Genomic DNA, 21,099 nt, shown 5'->3' with positions numbered 1-21,099 from the left:
GACAGCTGGGGCAAAGTCGTGTAATCACCCTTTGCTGTAGATATAGTATACCTATATCTAACCCTAAAATGGACACACAGATTCCTATCAGTCACTCCTATGGCAGGCCTTGACAATCCTGAAGGCAGAGTGCTTGGAATCATGTGAGATGGTGCTCTGGCATGAGCTGAGCCTGTCTGCAGCTTGCGGAATAAGTCCTAATAGCTGTTCCATGATATCGCATACCATATACTCTTAAGTGCATTATAATCCTCGCGGTTAAATGCTATCTTTGGTATTGCTTTATCAAAACAGGTCGAGTAAGGTGTCATACGAATTGGAATACTAACCCCTCGCCAATTCTGGCGACGGGGTTAGCATTCCACCCTTCTAGAGGGACACGACATGTATGTAACTGTGAACCCCGGTTAAAGTTAACTGAAGCCTCAGCTCCACAAAATGGATGCTGCCACCACAGACACGAGTCTGACCTCCTGCTGCTGGGAGTCCTTCCAGCGAGGGAGGCTTGGACAAAGGGTTTCCTGTCCGGGGCGGTGCTAGCACCATCCCAGACATGGTTTTGTGTATCCTGGGTAGGCAGGGCTTTTCAGGAAGGTGACTGCTGAGTGGCACCCCGGTGCTCACTACGCATAGGCCGGTCAGAACCAGTTCCAGGGGCACACCAGCCCCTGGCCTGGGGAAAGTGCGGCATGGCAGAGGGGTGTAACCACCCCCCTCCTAGTCCCACCCATAGGCAGGACCTAGTCACCGGGTCAGCCCCCTTTTTTTAGTATAAAGATGGGAGCGGGCACCCTGTTCAAATTAGATCATCTTTGGAATCAAGACACGACTTTCTGCGAAAGGACATCAAGATTTCTTCTTCAAGATTCTCCCTTGTGGCTAAGGAGTAGTCACCCTGCATCAAGCGGGCACCATCCTAAGAACACTGCGGTCTGCTGCAAGTCCTTCACGAATCCGACGACCCAGCTCGATGAGACCCGGCTTCCCTGGCACCTCGGACCTCTACTCACCTCTACAGCAAAGCTGAGAACTGTGAGTGCGACGAGACCGAGGGACCGGCGATCGCCAAGACTGCACGACTTCTTTGCAACAAGCCCACCGAGTCTTCCACTGGTGAGTGCTTTGGGGTCCGAGAAGCCCCAACCCTGAGCAGCTCCAGCACCGAAGATCAGCCCTCCAGCATCTCCACGATCTGCGTGGGGCCCTTCTGCTTTTGCGTGCTCACCGCGCTGTGTGGCTACTAGCCGGCTGGCTTGTGGCCTTCTACACGACGCCCGACGACATCACTGCTGCTGGTCTGGTTGCTCCAGACTGGCCCTTGCTTCCTTCTTCAAGAGAGGCACCCCGGACCCTCCTGGTCCACACCAGACGCCATTTTAGGTCCACCGCGTGGGCTTGAATTTGCCAAGGCTTTGTTGCCCAATCCTGGGTCCAGCGACGCCGACAGCTTCAATCTTCGTGGGACAGCTCGCTCCTCCATCCTGGTCGCCGACAACGCCTCCTGGTCCGTGAGATCTGCGAGCACAGCGTCACCCACTCACCTAGTCGAGGTGACTACCATCCGGTGCCCTCCTGGTGCCACCTGACTACTGGCTAGTAGTCACGAACTTGGTCCCCTCTGCTTTCAGGTGTCATCTTCCTTCGATCCAGGCTTGGATCCATCGAACTTTCTTCACTGGTCGCCTGCCAGCAACTTCTTTCTTCCAGGCTCCTGGTCCGTCTACGAAGATTCCCGACGTCCTTTGAGTCCTATGCAGCTGCAGCCCCTGGGCTAGGTAACTTCGGCATTTCGGTGCCCCAGCATAGCATCACTATCCAAGGGTCAGAATCCCCTTTCGTTTTCCTCCCACCAGGTCGGGTTCGCCCGAGAACACTAACTTTGTCTTTACTAGCTACCATAGACTTTGTCCCGCATCACGCGTGAGAGTGCACACTCTGCACCCGAGTCCCCTGGGTCTTCTAGAAGTAATCTGAAGATTCTATAGTCAAGATCTAGCGATTCCAAAGCCTATTAATACTGTACTTACCTGCTAGTAATTTCGCATTCCACTTTCAGAGTATATGGTTTTCCGTGCCCCTCGGGCATTTGTATATACTGTGCTAACTTAAGTATTTTCGTAAAGGTTTTGTTTTGTGCTTAGTACCCTGTCCTCATAAAGAGTACAGGGCTGTTGTGATTCTTAATAAATAACTTGTTTATTTTCATAACACTTGTGTGGTGTCCTTTCACTTGGTGTTCAAGGGGTATATGTGTGGTAAACAGCTGGCTTAACACTCCCTCTCGAGTCGTTAGCCTTAGACTGCTCGTATCCACGCTACTAGGATAGCTGGTCTATAAGGTTGACTTACAACCAATCATCAATAAGGGTTGCTGGACTGATACATAGTGTTCACTAGAATAGTGAGCACTGCATATCAGGCCACCTTCTCACAGAGCGGCGTTGCATGGTTGAGCGGCGTTGCATGGTTGAGCGGCGTTGCATGGTTGAGCGGCGTTGCATGGTTGAGCGGCGTTGCATGGTTGAGCGGCGTTGCATGGTTGAGCGGCGTTGCATGGTTGAGCGGCGTTGCATGGCGTTGAGTGGCGTTGAGTGGCGTTGCATGTGTCAGAGGCTAAATGTAGCACAGGGAGACCTCCAGCGGTAAGACAATCAAAAACAACTTCGAAAACATTTCACAGTATGAAAAGATCAAACTCATGAACGAGCGTGATACACCTCAGCTAAAAATCATGATAAATAACAACACACATTAGAAGTGAAACTGCAAGTACAGAAGGACCAGCTTTGCTTGTTTAAAACTCCCACTTCAGGCAGATGAGTGTAATGTGTAAAGCATCTTGTGCACATGAGCAGATCGTGGAGTCTGAGAATGGCAGCCGAAGCAAATACAAACAAGAGGAATGACTGAGGCGCATTGGTGTGAAGCACATCAAAGGGCTTCTCCTCCCCTAATTAGGTGAGGAGAAGCAGTTTCGGGAAACAAAGTACGGCCGGCCGGCCATGAATAATTAGGGGAGGAGAAGCGCTTTGATGTGCTGGGCTGGCTGGCCCTGAATGCGCGTGCATGTTATCACGTGGTTCACGTGAACAGCATGAAAACCGCGGGGCTGAAAGCCCTTTGGTTTGAAGATGTTTTCGCCACTTGAATTCTCGCTCCGCTCGATGCGCTTGCGCACATCGATAGGTCGCGAGACCTAAAAACGCAGGGTCCTCAGGTGCCACTCTGTACCTCCTCGCAACTGTTCTTGATACTGCAGGAGCAGACAAAGGCTTTTTCCAAACCTCATAGATGGGCTCAGTCAAGGCCTCGTTGAATGGTAACACAGGCTCAACTATTGACGAGGGAGAATGAAGAACCTCAGTCAAGATGTTAGGCTTATAGTCAGCAGTAGGAAGTGTAATGTTCATAAGCTCGCTGCTTTTTTAATAACAGTGTGATAAGGCACCACATCCTTTGATGGCACATTAGAAACTGAAGCCAACTCCCATTCAGGTGACAGTTCAAGCCCACTGGCCTCACACAAATCCTCAAAAGGATCCTCAGAATCCCGTAACTCTCCTTCAGTATCTGAATACTGATACCCATCTTCTTCCAGGAGTCTGAGCCCTTCTCCGAGACCTTTCCTTCACAACCGAAGCCAACTGGTTCGGAATCGACTCCGACGGCGCCGGAGCCGGCGTCGAACCCGACGTCGGACGAGGCTTCTCAGCTCGAGGTCGGACAGAATGTTGCCTCGGAGTCGTAGGCATCGGCGGCGATGTGACTGGCGTCGACGGGCGTCGAGCGCTTCGGCGTCGAGGACACCGGAGGTGTCGGAAAATGCCAATGCGGTGGTATAGCCGGCATAAAAGGCATGAAGGCCGCAGGGGCGTAAGCTTGGGGAACACCCAAGTTGAAAGCCATAGGACCCGTGGGACCAACAGGTGCACCAGACGGGAACATTGCCCTAGAATAGACACCAAACATGGCGTTCAGAAACTGAGATGGATCCTGACCTGGAGCTGGAAACTCAGGATAAGAATCTCTGGGTCGTTCCTGAGGAGGCGGAGTCGAGACGATGTCGACCTCTTCAACGAGTCCTGGAACCGGGGTCGACGAACCCGCAGGCACCGGAACCTCGCCTTCACCAGCCCCCTGCTCCTCACCTTCATCCTCCTGACCAGAAGGATTGGATGGAACTGGAGAATGGACCTGCTCCTGTGATTCGGGCGAACCTGGTTGTGAAGCCTCACCAACAGAGACAGCTCCGACTCCGAAACTACCACCTCTTTACTCAGGAGCTTAACCTGGGACTTCGGTCTCGAACCAGAGTCTTTTCCGGAGCGATGACGTGACTCGTGGCTCTTCTTGTGCTTCTTCCTCGAAGACTTCGAAGCGTGAGCTGAAGAGGACTCCGAGCGAGACCTCGATCGAGACCTCGACCGACGAGTACGAGACTTCGAAGATTTCTTTTCCTTCTTACTCTTAAGCTTAGCCACAAGGAGTTTCGCCTCTCTCTCTCTCTCAGTGCCTTCGAAGTCATCTTCTTGCAGCAAGCACAGTCCTCGACATCATGGTCGGAGCTTAAACACCAGACACAGCAGTCATGTGGATCGGTGATGGACATAGTCTTGCCACATTCGCCGGAAGCCTTGAAACCAGTCTTCTTCGACGACATCTCGAAGAATCTGAAGATATACAGAATAACAGGTAAATAGTAACAAAGTTACTGAAAAGCTACAGCACGATCCCTGAAAACCGTTAGCGTCGACGACGCGGAAAAAAGGGAACTGATGTCATCACGCCGGCGTGGGCCTATTGTAGGCGTCGGTGACGTCAGCGGAGTCGCGTGCGGAGCCGTGTCTCTGACGTCCGCGCGAAGCTACAAAAAGAATTTCCGAATGCTGCTCACGCAAGGGGGATATTCACAAGGTGAGGAATCCACACGGCAGATGTATCTATCAGAATGGTTTTGTACCCACTCGGAACACCTCTCACAATATACGAGGCTTGTTCAAAGTGCAAAGCTATGCCACGCAGCAGTGGTCCCGGTCCGGGTGCTTGGTACTCGATCTAGAAAAGGCTTTAGACTCTGTGGAGTGGCCCTACCTTGTAGAAGTGCTGCGGAAATATGACCTCGGAGACGATTATATTCAAATGGTGGGCTTGCTAGATCAGAAACCCACAGTAAGAGTACGCTACGGCAAATTGCTATCAGACGCCATTCGTGTTAAGAGGGGCACTAGGCAGGGATGCCCTTTGTCCCCACTACTCTTCTCGCTGGTGATTGAACCCCTAGCGGCACTACTGAGAGTACAAGACAGAGTGGGGGATTCCCCTAGCGATGGACTACATACGGTATCTTTATACATGGAAGACTTACTTTTATATGTCAGGGACCTCACCCACTTGCCGTTGGCCCCGTCTGATACCTTTAGCGCCTCTGAAGCTATGTCGGGACTGAAGGTCAACTGGGCCAAATCTGGAGTGTACCCCTTCAGCGCGGGTAGACAGGAATGTGAGATTCGCATTAATAACGAGAGACTCACTTGGTACCCTACCACATTGCACTATCTTGGAATCCCCGGTGTATGTCCCGACTCTTATATTTAGAGAGCTGGAAACTTCAATCAGAGGCCTAATATGGAACGCAGGGAGACCGCGCGTGGCGCTGAAGCTCTACGCACCCTCTGACGCTGGAGGCCTAGCAGTTCCCAATCAGGAGCTGTTCTACCTAGCGGCGCAGCTGCAATGGGTAGCTGGATGGCTAAGAGGGAAGAACTTGTGCGATACCACCACAGACACCATGGTCTGGACCCACACACACATTCACACACAGTTTCACCCTCGGACCAAAGTTTCTTTCCCGAAACAATTACATCTGGCAGTAGTTCGCAAATGCTATATGAGAAGCCTAAAGCTCACTTGTACTGCGACACCGTATGCCCGATGCTACCGCTGCTGGGCACACCCAGGGACGGAGGCATAGTAACAGAAGCAGCACTAGAACGCTGGACACAGGCCGGAGTAGACACGCTGGGAGACCTATATACTGAAGGCGCTTTGGTTCCATTCGAGACACTAGCAGCAGACATGGGCCTTCCAGCCGGGCAGTTTCTCCTACACGCAACACTTTTGCGCATGTTTTTGAGACCTTTCGGAGGAACTGCTGACACACTCACTAGTACAATACCTAGATGTCATGGGACATGGCTCTCATGTGGTTCACTGGCTGGTGCAGGCTCTCCTGACCCACACGCAGTGCTCCACCTAAACCCTGCGAGACGAATGGGTAGGCGCCACCAACATCCCACGCAACTCCCGCTTCAAACGTATCCAATTCTACATAATACATCGTGCATACCTGTCAGCTGACAAAATCAATAGGTATTTCGAAGTCACAACGTCCGCGTGCCCGAGAAGCTCACTTATAGGTACAGATCTCCTCCACATGTTGTGGTCATGTCCCACCCTACAGACGTACTGGCACACTGTGACGGACATACTGACGGAGGGTGCAGGAGAAGAACTTGGACACACATGGGGAGACATGCATACTGGGCCTGTACAAGAGAACGAAACTCCATTAAGTCCCTTCAAGATTCTGGGACCTTGGGCTTATCACAGCGAAGAGACTGATCATCAAACATTGGAAACGCAGTGAACCGCCGCAGGCAATACATTGGCGCAGCTCTTTCGATAATTGGGCAAGGGCGGTGACCGTAACCCTTCATAGAGAAGAAACTGCGGGACTGCGAAAGTACCCCATTGCACAAAGCTGGGATGACACCCTAAAGTCTTGCCATCAGGCGGGTCTCAGTAGAGAAGTAGATTGGGTATAACCTTCTCTAGCCCTACCAAGACAACAGGCGAGATAGGGGGGCTGAACTCCTACAAGATTGCTTTATACCTGGTACCTGTATACAGCATTTCTCAGCCGCGCCATGTAACTGCGCTGCTGACCCACTCATTGAGAACTCTACTACCCATTTCTTTTAATGTTGTTCTAGTTGTTAAGATGCTTTGAATATCGTACTATCCAAACCCTGCTTTACACATATAAGCATCCATCAACGACATCGCCTGGGAAGTTACGTCCTGTATCCGTTTTCCAATATGGGCAGTAGGAGATACACGGCTAGGAAATCATACCCCTTTGTCATATATCCACAAAACCCAAGAAGTGCAACTCTTATGACCATGCAGCTGCACACTCTCTAAAATCATTTCTACCACATGAACCTTCTCTAATTGTTCAGGTTACGCCCTGGGCCTTAATGCATTTTCCCAACCCTCAAAACACTCTCCTTAGTCAAAATGCACCTAATACTCTTGGGATACGTGATTTCTCTTTGCAAAGGCAGCCCTCTTGAGAAGGTTCTTGCTTTATGTGAAGTGATACATGAACGATGTCCTGAGACAATTTATTGCTTTTTCCTAAACAACTTTGTATGATTACAGGATGTTCGGTTGAATTTCCCTGTTTAACATTATGATATGTATTGTGAATGAACAGTGAAAATCAATAAAAGATATTCAAACAAAAAAATTAGGAGCAGGTTCAAGACTGATTTGCATATGGCTGGGCCCAAACTAAGGTGACATGGTTAGAAACAAAACTATGTACTGGGATGCGTCTCAGAGCAATTGCCAGAGGCTGAGATTAATTCAAGCATTCCATCAATCACCTTGTTGTTAGTGAATAAAAGCCACACATTTACCTTTTTTTTCTCTTTAATGCCTCTGGAAACTCACGAGGAAAAGCTAGAACATGGTAGAAAAACAAATATAATTCTTATTTTTTTATATTAGATGGAGGTACAAAAGCAAATTTTGTCAGCGCAACAAAGCATTGAAGCAGAGTAGTAGAGAATAAAAAAAAAAAACTGAATAGAGATCTAGGACAGGGAGTTTTAGAAAACTAACTTGAATGAGCCTCAACCAAAGTTAAGGATACAGCTTAAAATGTGCTTTGAATTATATAGAGTATAAATAGTAGAAAAAGTGCTAGTGCAATAGTGATTATTTTAAAAGTCAAAAGAGACAGTGATATCATTAATTTGCAGAATAAAGCACAGGGTAGAATTAGAAAACTTACAATCTCCTGGATCACCTTTGAAAAGTGGTTCAACCTAAAAGTGAAAAAACACAAGTACAAGAAAACAGTGAGTCATCATTGGTCATGGAAGTTGAAGCTTGGTGGTCATTCTGAAATAGACCACCATAAACCATCCCCTCCACACCTCCCCCCCACCCAAACAACCCCACAACACTGTTCACTTGTCCTCCAAACTTTACAAATATGGCCAATTTGACATTCTCTGAATGATTGTGCACTTCACTTTCAATGGATTTCGGCAGCACTGTTAAGTGCATAGCGTACATTGCAGATATGTGTTTTTGGGTTCATATAGCTTGACACCCTGTGGCTATTTCAAGATTGGCACTTTTAACACCTACAGAAAGATTCAGGGCCTCATTAGCATAGTGAAGCCAATATAATATAGCCAGTGGCCTTTCAACATGCTGGAGACAATGCAGGGTTCTGTCACACCCTAAACCACCAGAATATCTCCATGGAACAAGCATTGGCATAGCCAATAGGTCTCGCCTTTGGGGCCTTATAAGTGTTTAACCATGCAACAGTTAATGTTGTTGCACCGAGGCGATTATGCTGCATAACTTAGTACTTATACGGTCCCAAAAGCGGACCTATTGGCTATGCCAATGCTTGTTACACTTGTTAACACTGTCCATGCATTGGTTGCACCTCAACTGTTCAAATATAACACTAATATATAGCAATAAGCTACAGAAAGAATGCCAGTCAATCTCTGCAAAGGACCATCCACTGTGCAGCAACACGTGTTGCTGTGCTTGGAGTAACTTTTGAACCTCTTGCGCTAAAAACAGTTTTTCTTAATTAACAAATGCAGTTTAGGCAGCAGATAGTGGATTAGGTTCCAAATCTATAAAATTCTGTATAAAGAAAACTGCAGTCACACAATTACATAATTCCAGTGGACTGGAACCTAATTTACACTATATGCTTACTCAGTAAAAGTTACAAAATTATAATCTCTAAAGAAATAACAGATGCAAAGGTTTGAAACAATAAACTTAACCATAGGGGATGTACAAAACTGAAATTGTGTGGAACCCACAGAAAAATTATATGATCTGTTCTCATCAACAATTGGAAAATTAAAAACAGCATAAATAAAAAATATCCAAGTCCCTCAAGCACCCTCGAGTTGACAATTTAATTTTCATACAATAAAAGCATGCATCTCATGTGGGAGTATCGCACAATCAGCCAACCTAAAAATCGGTTACTACAACACATAATGAGATCGAAAAACCCAATGCAGAGCACGCAAGCCCAAAATACAACCTCAAATGTAATTTGCCTTACTTAGTATTAGTTGTTTCCGACTTCACAACCCTCAAACTGTTAAAAAGTGCAGCAAATAAATTTGGAAGATCGAGTATAAATCCAATATCTGAAAATCTTTGGAAGTTCAAGATACTATCTCGGAAAGGAAAGTGGATCCGAAAGGCCACAAATTGTTATTCAGATGCTTTACCTATGAAGGCCAGGTCTTCTCCATCTCTCCTAAAAACCTAAGTGGGGAGCATTGCAAATGCTACTTACCAGTATGCATCTGTTCTTGGCATGTAGGGCTGCTGACATTCATATCTGTGCATAGATCGCCGCCTAGTGTTGGGTCCGGATGATTGCACATTGTTGTCCTGGAAGAGTCTTCGAAGTATCATAAGATAGGTGGCTCCTCCCCTGGACAACAGTGCGCATGGGCATCGCCTCCATCCCCAGATTGTTTTTAGCCATTGGCCGAGATGGAGTGAACTATGTGAGTGATGACCATGCTATGAGCATATATATATATATATATGTGAATACTGCAGCTGCTACAGGCGCCGGGGAGGAGGGCGGGCGATATGAATGTCAGCAGCCCTACATGCCAAGAACAGATGCATACTGGTAAGTAGCATTTGCAGTTCGAGGCATGTGGGCTGCCGAATTCATATCTGTGCATAGAATACATAGCAGTCCTCCTATCATTGGCGGCCGCCCGTGCCAGCTGCAGCAGTTTGAAAAAGTGTTTTGAGAACAGCCTGACCAACAGCTGCCTGCTGTTTAGAGTGCACGTCTACACAGTAATGTTTAGTAAAAGTATGTGTGGTAGACCATGTGGCTGCTCTACAAATATCCTCTAAGGGAATGTTCCCAAGGAAGGCTATAGAGGCCCCCAACTTTCTGGTGGAGTGGGCTCTTAGTGGAACTGTGAGAGTGCGTTTAGCCTTAGCGTAACAGATCTGAATGCATTTCACGATCCACCTAGCGATACCAGCTTTGGAAATAGCGTTTCCCTTGTGGTGTGAGGCAAATGCAACGAAAAGTTGCTTGGTCTTTCGAAAATCCTTTGTCCTGTCAATGTAGTACATTAAGGCTCTTTTAACGTCAAGGGTGTGGAGCATCCGCTCCGCCAGCGACTCAGGATTTTGAAAAAACACTGGCAACTCAATTGTCTGGTTTATGTGGAATTGAGATACAACCTTGGGTAAAAATTTAGGGTTAGTGCGGAGCACCACCCTGTTGGCATGTACTTGGAAAAAAGGTTCTTGGATGGTGAGTGCCTGCAACTCACTAACCCTCCGTAGCGATGTAATTGCTACTAAGAAAGCCACCTTCCAAGTCAGAAACTGAAGCTCACAAGAGTGCAGTGGCTCAAAGGGAGGACCCATCAGCCTTGTAAGAACTACATTGAGGTTCCATTCTGGAGCTGGTGGTGTCCGTGGTGGAATGACCCTTTTGAGTCCTTCCAGAAATGCCTTGATAGCAGGAACCTTGAAAAGTGATAGGTGTTGCCTATTCTGGAGGTATGCGGCCATTGCAGACAGGTGAATGCGGATGGAAGAATACGCCAAATTGCATTGGTATAAATGGAACAGGTAACAAATGATGTTCTGAATGGAAGCATCCAGCGGGTCAATGTCGTGGTTTACACAATAAATGACAAACCGCTTCCATTTAGCCGCATAACATGCTCTAGTAGTGGGCTTCCTTACCTCCCGAATGATGTCCATGCAATCGGGGGGAAGATTGAGGTAGCCAAACTCTAGGACTTCAGGAGCCAGATCGCCAGGTTGAGCTGTTGCGGATCTGGGTGCTGAATGTCGCCATGGCTCTGCGTCAGAAGGCTGGGTGTGAGATGAAGCCTTTGATGCGGTACCACGGAAAGTTCCAGAAACGTGGTGTACCATGGCTTGCGAGCCCACGTTGGAGCAACCAGGATGAGAGTCATCGAGTGTTGCCTGAGCTTGCGTGCCACCAGCGGTATCAGAGGTGCTGGGGGAAAAGCGTACGCAAATCTGCCTGACTAGTTCATCCACATCGCATTGCCCTGCGATTGCGGGTGTGGGAACCTGGCGGCGAAGCTTTGGCATTTTGCGTTCTCCCTTGTGGCGAACAGGTCTCTCTCTGGATGACCCCACTTTTGGAAGTACGGTTGGAGTACTGATGGATGTATCTCCCACTCGTGCATTTGGTGGCTGTGCCTGCTGAGCAGGTCCGCCATCTGATTGTCCTTGCCTGGGAGATGCTCCGCCATGAGGAAGATGTTCCTCTGAATGGCCCACTTCCACATGCTCTGAGCCAGATGAGACAGCTGCGGAGAGTGTGTGCCTCCCTGCTTCTGAATGTAGTACATGGCCGTCATGTTGTCCGTCCGGATCAACACGACCTTGTTGCACAGATGTACTTTGAATGCCTTCAAGGCCATGAAGATCGCCATCAGTTCCAATACATTGATGTGCATCTTCCTTTGCTGCAGTGTCCATAGTCCCTGCACTGTGTAGTGGAGTACATGGGCTCCCATCCTTGGAGAGAAGCGTCCGTTGTCAGGATAATCTGTGGCACTGGCTCCTGAAACGGTCGGCCCTTGCAAAGGTTTTGTGGATTCCACCAATGCAGAGAGTTGTACGCCCGACCGCTCACCAACACTAGGTCTGTTAGTTGCCCATGAGCCTGAGTCCACTGACGTGCTAGGCACTCCTGGAGCGGACGCATATGTAACCTCGCGTGCGGGACGATGGAGATGCAGGAGGCCATCATGCCTATCAACTGCATGAACACCTTCGCTGGAAGCGAGTGCTGAGGTCTGAATCGTTGGGTCAGCGTCTGGATACTGGCGATTCTCACTGAGTTTTGCTGCGCAGTGGCTGCCAGTGTGTCTATTGTCGCGCCCAGATACTGCCGTATATGGGCGGGTTGGAGATGGGATTTCGGGTAATTCAGTGAGAATCCCAGATCGTGCAGGAGATGAATGGTGCGGGACACATGGTCGGCGCACTGTTGCTCCGTCTTTGCCTGAATGAGCCAGTCGTCTAGATAAGGATAGACGTGGATGTTTTGGCGTCTTAGATGCGCCGCCACAGTCGCCAGGCACTTTGTAAAAACTCTTGGCGCTGTGGTGACCCCGAAAGGCAGAACCCTGAACTGGTAGTGCTGGTCTTGAATCGTGAATCTGAGGTACTTCCTGTGTGAAGGATGCAGGGGAATGTGAAAGTATGCATCCTTGAGATCTAGCGTAGCCAGGAAGTCCCCTTGCCGAAGCAGAGGGAGAACCTGTGTATGTATAGGCATTTATATAGCGCACTACTTACCCGTAGGGTCCCAAGGCGCTTCGACCGCTGCGAAACCCTTCCTGGCTTCCCTGAGAGATGGTCCCTTAATGGGTATCTCCAGGGTGAGACCAGGCATCCCCGGCAGTCTGGTGGGGCCGTTAGTGAAGATGAGGCAAGCTAATGCCCAGAGTTGCCGAGTGTGATCGCTGATCAGAGTGGGCACCGAGGCGAGAGAATTATCGAGTCCGCTGACCCTGGTCCAGAAACCTGCCGCGCCGGGAATCGAACCCTGGTCCCGGGCCGTCCTCTGCTCTCGGGTCTGCCGCCTCTAACCAGTGAGCCACACTACTTCACTTCACTTCACTTCATCTGCTGCAACGTGAGCATATGGAAGTGCTCCGACAGAATGTACCAGTTGAGGGGCCTGAGGTCCAGGATGGGCCTGAGGGATCCGCCCTTTTTGGGGATTAGAAAGTACCGAGAGTAAACTCCCGTTCCCCTTTCTTGCAGTGGCACGAGCTCTATTGCTCCTTTTTGCAGCATGACTTTGACCTCCTGCTGCAACAAGTGCAAGTCCTCGCCGGACATAGGACGGTTTCTTGGAGGTATGTTTGGTGGTGTGGAAGTAAGTTCCAGACGGTAACCGTACTGGATAAGAGATTTGACCCACCTGTCCGTGGTGATGGATTTCCACGCGGGCAGGAACTGCTGGAGTCTCCCCCCGACCGGTGTTGTGTGGTCGGGGGGCAGTGACAAGGCGTCACTGTTTGTTGGTGGTGGAGGACCTGGAGCTGTTGTTTCCACGTCCCCTGCCTTTGACGTTGTTGCCCCTGTAACCACCTCTACCCTTGTTGGTGTATGAGGTCTGGGTGTTGCTTTTATAATACTGCGTGGATTGTGATGCCTGACCCCTTGAGGTGCCTCTGTTATTGGAGCGGCGGAAAGAACCACCCCTAAACTGCTGGGACTGGAGGGCCCCCATAGACTTAGCAGTGTCCGTGGCTTTCTTCATTTTTTCAAGGGTTGCATCCACTTCAGGGCCAAACAGGTGGTCTGGATTAACTGTTTGATTTAAGATGGTTGTCTGCATGTCTGGTTTGAAGCCTGATATTCTAAGCCATGCATGTCTACGCAGTAACACGCTAGTGTTTATAGCCCTGGAGGCGGTATCAGCCACGTCCAGTGCACACTTAATGGAAGCATTGGTGATTAGCTTCCCCTCCTGAATCAACATTTCAGCTGCCTCTTTGTACTGATCAGGTAAGTGTTGCAGAAGTGTTTCTAGGGTGTCGTAGTGCGCCCTATCGTAGCGTGCAAGTAGGGCCTGCGTGTTTGAAATGCGCCAAATATTAGCTGCCTGCGCAGCAATACGTTTTCCTGAGGCTTCAAAGATTTTCGATTCTTTGTCTGGGGGAGGAGCATCACCCGTGGTCTGCGAGTTTGCCCGCTTGCGTGCGTTGGATACAACCAAAGAATCCAGTGGCAAGTGTCCCTTGATGTACGTTGGATCAGTGGGCGCTGCCTTGTATTTTTTGTCAATACGAGGATTGATGACTCGCGCCCGAGTGGGCTCCCTGAAAACCTCCGGCGCGTGCTTCAGCACTCCCTTGAGCATAGGCAATGTCTTGACCGACTTTTCAGCCACTGAGAAAGTGTCAAACAGAAAATCGACATCCACAGGGTCCGCATGGAGGTCGACATCATGATTCGCCGCAGCTCTCTCAATTAGAGCGTTGAAGGCTGCAGAGTCCTCTGTTGGAGAAGTTTTCGCTGCAAAAAGCTGCGGTTCGTGACCTGACTGAGGGTCCTCAGGGTCGCCTCCAGCAGACCAAGGTTCATTGACCTCCTCCGGATCCGAGTACGCTGGATAATTGTACTAGTCCTCCTCACCTCCGTCACCTTCCCCAGTGTTAGAATGAGTCGGTGAGAGTTCTAGATTTTGTGGAGATGCAGGCTCCATAGGGGCAGAAGTACCCGCAGAGTCCAACTTCTTTTTGAGTGGAATACGAAAATGTTCTAACACCGGCTCGGGGGTGATCTTCCTTTTAAGGAGAGAGAGTTTGCCTGTGTTGGCGTCGATGACAACCTCTCGACGCTCCTCGCCTGCGAGTGGCTGGAGCCGAGGCTTCGGCACCACCAATGACGCTTTGGGCGTCGACACCAGCTTCAAGGGCACCCCGGCCCCATGCCTTGGAGCGAAAGCCTTCGGCGTCTTCTTCGGCGGCAGCGTGAAGTGGATCGGCGTCTGCGCCTTTGCCGGCTTCTGTGTAGGCTTCGGCACCACATCCTTCGGTTCGGGAGCCACTGCGTCCTTCCGAATGCGTTGAAGGGACTCCGTGACCTTCTTGTTTAAGGACGGGGAGGGCTGGACCGGCTCGAGCGATTCCCCAGAGTCCGGAGTCGGGTCGGCGATCAAAGGCACGGTCTTCGGAGCTGACACATCACCACCCTTGGCCTTGACGACCGGAATCGGCGCAGCTAGAGCTTTGGGGGTCGTCTTGACGCTTCTTCGAGGCTCTTTTCGGGTCGTCGACCTCGACCATCTTCGGCGCAGACGCGGCCGCGTCGGTCGTCTTCGCCTTCGGCTTCGACACCGGGGTCTTCGGGTCGACCATCTTGGCGTGGCTCTTGATGTCGGCGGCCATTTTGGGCCTTTTAGGCGCTGAGGCCTCTGGAGCCTTCTGTCCCACCAGTGCGACTTTCACTTTCGGTTTCGATACCGTTGGTGTGGACCCCGATGGCTTCACTTTCGGTTTCTTCACCGGGAGTGGCGCATCACCAATGTCCGTGGCCGGGCCCAGAGGCGGGGCCGTGGGACGAGTATTGAGGTCTTGGGTAAGGCCCGAAGGCGATCCCACGACCTGGGCCGTATAGTGGGGATTGACCCCGGAGTCAGTCTGAGGATGCTCCTCCTCTGAGCTATCCCCCACGGTGGCAATGGCCCCGTCGTCGTCCCCTACCTCTCCGACGACTTAATCAAACTCCTCGTCCCCCGCGTCGTAGTTCTCATCCTCTGACGCCGGGCTGGAGTCCGAAACTTGTAAGACGGTGTCGTCACCAAATTCTTCCTCGAAGATGTTGTCTGGCGGGGGCGCTGATAACTGGGCCTGGAGTCTAGCGGCCCGACGAAGCTTGAGAGTCTTCTTACACCGGAACTTGGAGCAGGCCATACACCTGGCCTCATCATGGTCCGGCGACAAACATTTGTTGCACACTGGGTGCACGTCGAGGTGTGAATACTTTGAGGTGCACACCGGGCACCTCTTAAACGGAGTTTGTTCCATGTTAAGTAGTCTGGAGCATCGTGTAGGCCCGTCCGCGCCGACAGCACGCGGAAGGGCAGCAAGAGTTCGGAGCTGATGAATAAACAAACACGAACGATGGACAATACCGACGCTAATCCTAAAGACCTTTTGGTCTCAAGTTAGGAAAGTTAAACAACTATCGATTCCGACAGAGGGAACCGAAACACATCCGAACCCAATGGCGGAAAAAAACAATCTGGGGATGGAGGCGATGCCCATGCACACTGTAGTCCAGGGGAGGAGCCACCTATCTCGTGATACTTCGAAGACTCTTCCAGGACAACAATGTGCAATTATCCGGACCCAACACTAGGCGGCGATCTATGCACAGATATGAATTCAGCAGCCCACATGCCTCGAACACCCCTATTTTATGTCTAGTCCCCCAATAAACAAAAAGCTAGAGCAGAAGCTGCCTACTATTCGGTTCCGAGAAGGGTTAACAACATTTATTGAGAAGTTAGGTGTGAGAAGGTGGCCTGATATGCAGTGCTCACTATTCTAGTGAACACTATGTATCAGTCCAGCAACCCTTATTGATGATTGGTTGTAAGTCAACCTTATAGACCAGCTATCCTAGTAGCGTGGATACGAGCAGTCTAAGGCTAAAGACTCGAGAGGGCGTGTTAAGCCAGCTGTTATACCACACATATACCCCTTGAATACCCAGTGAAAGGACACCACACAAGTGTTATGAAAGTAAACAAGATATTTATTATAAATCACAACAGCCCTGTACTCTTTATGAGGACAGGGTACTAAGCACAAAACAAAACCTTTACGAAAATACTTAAGTTAGCACAGTATATACAAATGCCAGAGGGGCACGGAAAACCATATACTCTGAAAGTGGAATGCGAAATTACTAGCACGTAAGTACAGTACTAATAGGCTTTGGAATCGCTAGATCTTGACTATAGAATCTTCAGATTACTTCTAGGAGACCCAGGGGACTCGGGTGCAGAGTGTGCACTCTCACGCGTGATGCGGGACAAAGTCTATGGTAGCTAGTAATGACAAAGTTAGTGTTCTCGGGCGAACCCGACCTGGTAGGAGGAAAACGAAAGTGGATTCTGACCCTTGGATAGTGAGGCTATGCTGGGGCACCGAAATGCCGAAGTTACCTAGCCCAGGGGCTGCAGCTGCATAGGTCTCAAAAGACGTCGGGAATCCTCGTAGACGGACCAGGAGCCTGGAAGAAAGAAGTTGTTGGCAGGCGACCAGTGAAGAAAGTTCGATGGACCCAAGCCTGGATCGAAGGAAGATGACACCTGAAAGCAGAGGGGACCAAGTTCGTGACTACTAGCCAGTAGTCAGGTGGCACCAGGAGGGCACCGGATGGTAGTCACCTCGACTAGGTGAGTGGGTGACGCAGTGCTCGCAGATCTCACGGACCAGGAGGCGTTGTCGGCGACCAGGATGAAGGAGCGAGCTGTCCCACGAAGATTGAAGCTGTCGGCGTCGCTGGACCCAGGATTGGGCAACAAAGCCTTGGCAAATTCAAGCCCACGCGGTGGACTCAAAATGGCGTCTGGAGTGGACCAGGAGGGTCCGGGGTGCCTCTCTTGAAGAAGGAAGCAAGGGCCAGTCTGGAGCAACCAGACCAGCAGCAGTGATGTCGTCGGGCGTCGTGTAGAAGGCCACAAGCCAGCCGGCTAGTAGCCACACAGCGCGGTGAGCACGCAAAAGCAGAAGGGCCCCACGCAGATCGTGGAGATGCTGGAGGGCTGATCTTCGGTTCTGGAGCTGCTCAGGGTTGGGGCTTCTCGGACCCCAAAGCACTCACCAGTGGAGCACACGGTGGGCTTGTTGCAAAGAAGTCGTGCAGTCTTGGCGATCGTCGGTCCCTCGAGGTCTCGTCGCACGCACAGTTCTCAGCTTTGCTGTAGAGGTGAGTAGAGGTCAGAGGTGCCAGGGAAGCCGTGTCTCGTCGAGCTGGGTCGTCGGATTCGTGAAGAAGGACTTGCAGCAGACCGCAGTGTTCTTAGGATGGTGCCCGCTTGATGCAGGGTGACTACTCCTTAGCCACAAGGGAGAATCTTGAAGAAGGAAATCTTGATGCCTTTCGCAGAAAGTCGGGTCTTGATTCCAAAGATGATCTAATTTGAACAGGGGGCCCGCTCCCATCTTTATACTAAAAAAGGGGGCTGACCCGGTGACTAGGTCCTGCCTATGGGTGGGACTAGGAGGGGGGTGGTTACACCCCTCTGCCATGCCGGACTTTCCCCAGGCCAGGGGCTGGTGTGCCCCTGGAACTGGTTCTGACCGGCCTATGCGTAGTGAGCACCGGGGTGCCACTCAGCAGTCACCTTCCTGAAAAGCCCTGCCTACCCAGGATACACAAAACCATGTCTGGGACGGTGCTAGCACCGCCCCTGACAGGAAACCCTTTGTCCAGGCTCCCCTCGCTGGAAGGACTCCCAGCAGCAGGAGGTCAGACTCGTGTCTGTGGTGGCAGCATCCATTTTGTGGAGCTGAGGCTTCAGTTAACTTTAACCGGGGTTCACAGTTACATACATGTCGTGTCCCTCTAGAAGGGTGGAATGCTAACCCCGTGGCCAGAATTGGCGAGGGGTTAGTATTCCAATTCGTATGACACCTTACCAAAGATAGCATTTAACCGCGAGGATTATAATGCACTTAAGAGTATATGGTATGCGATATCATGGAACAGATATTAGGACTTGGTTCCGCAAGCTGCAGACCGGCTCAGCTCATGCCAGAGCACCATCTCACACGATTCCAAGCACTCTGCCTTCAGGATTGTCAAGGCCTGCCATAGGAGTGACTGATAGGAATCTGTGTGTCCATTTTAGGGTTAGGTATAGGTATACTACACCTACAGCAAAGGGTGATTACACGACTTTGCCCCAGCTGTCATGCAGCCAGTTGTGTCAAATTTAGGAGGCCAGCCAGGGGTGGCATAATACATGCTGCAGCCCCTGGCAGCCCTGGGTACACCCATGCCCTGAGTTACAGGGTCTGATAGGGTGGCCCAGTACCAATTGGAAATGCACCTAGGGTACATGGAATCCATTTTAAAGAGAGAGCAGTAGGCCTGGGGTCCTGATTGGCAGGGTCCCAGGTCGACTATGTCAAAAACCAGCTAAAACACAGGGCAAAAAGTTGGGGGCAACCATAGTCAGGAGGTACCTTCCTACATTAGGGGGGTATTGTTTGCAAGAGATATTACTACAATGGAGTCAATATATTTAAAGACATACATTCCGTTTACTGCGTACTATTTTTAACATTTCATAACCACCATTTTACCTTACGAACCCCTGTTTTTTTCTGAAGCTCTTTATGGATACAAATATAGCAAGGGTACTCGCCCAGAGGTTTGACTCACAAAGTGCTACCAAATGTAGGCAGACTGCTTTTGGGAAGAACAATCGCCAGGGTCCTTCCTCGTGATTTTGCTACAGTGACACCCTTCAAAGAAAGGAGAATTCTATATCGACTGGTGGAGATTGTAAACAGACATCGGTCACACTGATGATCCACACAAATCTCCCTCTGTTTTACTTAAGGAATGACTGAAAAAATTCATTTTCAGCACCCTTTGAAGCAAATCAGAATTCTCTGCAGGAGTGATCAACTGTTCCCCTAGTGATGAAACGAACAGAGGTTACTACTGCACGACAGGATCCAATATCCCAAATGTATGGTATCAGGACCTACTTTGAAACCCTCAAACTGCAGCCATGGTCTTGCAGCGGCTGCCAACCTACCTGCTTTGTCATAGATTGTATTAGTGTTCTCAAAAAGCACACCACCCGATATTCCCGGACACTGAAGGAGCTACTACTGTGCAGATGTACTCCCCCAGTCAAAAGGAAGGGAGGTGAAAAAGTAACAGGAAAAGGATGGTTGGATGGCAGGGTGAAAAAGTACCAATGCAAAGGAAATAGGATCAATAGTTGTATGGAAAGGATGGGTTAATCAATGGAATGACAGAAGGGTGGAAGGGTGCATGAAAGAATAGATGGATGAGGGGGGAACTAATTGATGAGTGAACAGTCTGAAGGGTGTATGGCTGGATGTGTACATGGATGAAAGGACTGATGAATGGAATGTTGCAAGGGAACCGGGATAAATGAAAGGAATGACAGGACAGATAAAGGATGGCCGGAGGAATGAATGAATAAAAGATAAACTGTTATATGGGTGAGAGGATGGATCTACAGAATAGAAAAACAATAGATGCATGAAGGGTGAAAGGATGGGTGGATGTAGGCTAAAAGCATGGACGGATATATGGCAGTGTGAGTGAGTACTCTTCTAGGGCGACTCAGGCTTGCTCAATATCAAATGGGTCAAAATGTGTGTTGGGGAAGGGTTGGCTACTTCATGGACAGAGCTCCTGGTCAGTCATAATTCACTTTGTAAAAGTTAGCATTGTTCCCACCGACAATTTGTCCATATTCATTCACAGAATATACAGCATATATAAACGTGTATGAATGGGCCCACTCAGAGAGAGGGCAGGGCACATTTCCACTAAAGGAACTGATGGACCCTATGAGTTTTTTTTAGAAACAGGCATGCACATTAAGGTTTATTACTGGACTGCAGTAGACTACATTGTACAAAATACCACAGCAAGACTCCTAGTGAAAAACACATACACCGCAATTGTAAAAACGTGTCAGGAGCCACGCAATTAAAGAGTGCTCTTTTAATGAGAAAGAAAACGAGAAAGCACTTAAGGAGACATTTGTGAATATGTCAACAATGCAAAATCAGCATGTATTGTTGATTCACACAAAATCAAAGCTATTTAATAGAGGAGGAACCTATTGTGTCTCAACCAACTGCCACTGCTGGCTGAAACCGCAGAAGTGCAATCAGAGGGAAGCGGAGATCCTCAGACAGGAAATGACCTTGGTCGCCATAGAAACAGGCAGGGAAGCCCGTCGAAATCAACACCGCTTCTTTTTTCCAATCAATGTGGCATTCACTACTCCGCACGATCAATTAAAAGTCAGAAATTTTTTTGACATGCCTTATTCGCCCAGTTGTGCAAGCACTGGGCGGCGCGCCTGGCAGTTCATCCCCACATACACACCCAGTGCCCTAGGCAGGCTCGGCCAGTCTCCCTCCCACAAACGGGGTAATTACTGCTAGCATTATGATACTACCGCTGCGGTGAACACCGATA

At 49.8% G+C, this 21,099-nt stretch overlaps 2 protein-coding genes across 3 annotated transcripts in view; both read right to left on the bottom strand.

Moving 5' to 3' along the window:
- Positions 1–21,099, bottom strand: part of LOC147722730 (uncharacterized) — a 637,985-nt gene that overhangs the window by 158,876 nt on the left and 458,010 nt on the right. The gene's annotated exons all lie outside the window — the stretch shown is intronic.
- Positions 1–21,099, bottom strand: part of LOC147722731 (uncharacterized) — a 488,139-nt gene that overhangs the window by 394,852 nt on the left and 72,188 nt on the right. For both annotated transcript variants that reach the window (XM_086965201.1, XM_086965202.1), the window contains exons 8-9: positions 8,081–8,114; positions 7,704–7,746 (exon numbers count right to left, since the gene is read on the bottom strand). In XM_086965201.1, the coding sequence (XP_086821327.1) occupies positions 7,704–7,746; positions 8,081–8,114 (77 nt within the window). The remainder of the gene's footprint in view (positions 1–7,703; positions 7,747–8,080; positions 8,115–21,099) is intronic.

Source organism: Lissotriton vulgaris, chromosome 4_1 (assembly GCF_964263255.1).
Source record: "Lissotriton vulgaris chromosome 4_1, aLisVul1.2, whole genome shotgun sequence".
Classification (NCBI taxonomy): Eukaryota; Metazoa; Chordata; class Amphibia; order Caudata; family Salamandridae; genus Lissotriton; species Lissotriton vulgaris.
The sequence above is the reverse complement of the archived record's forward strand: the minus strand, read 5'-3'. Positions and strand labels throughout refer to the sequence as shown.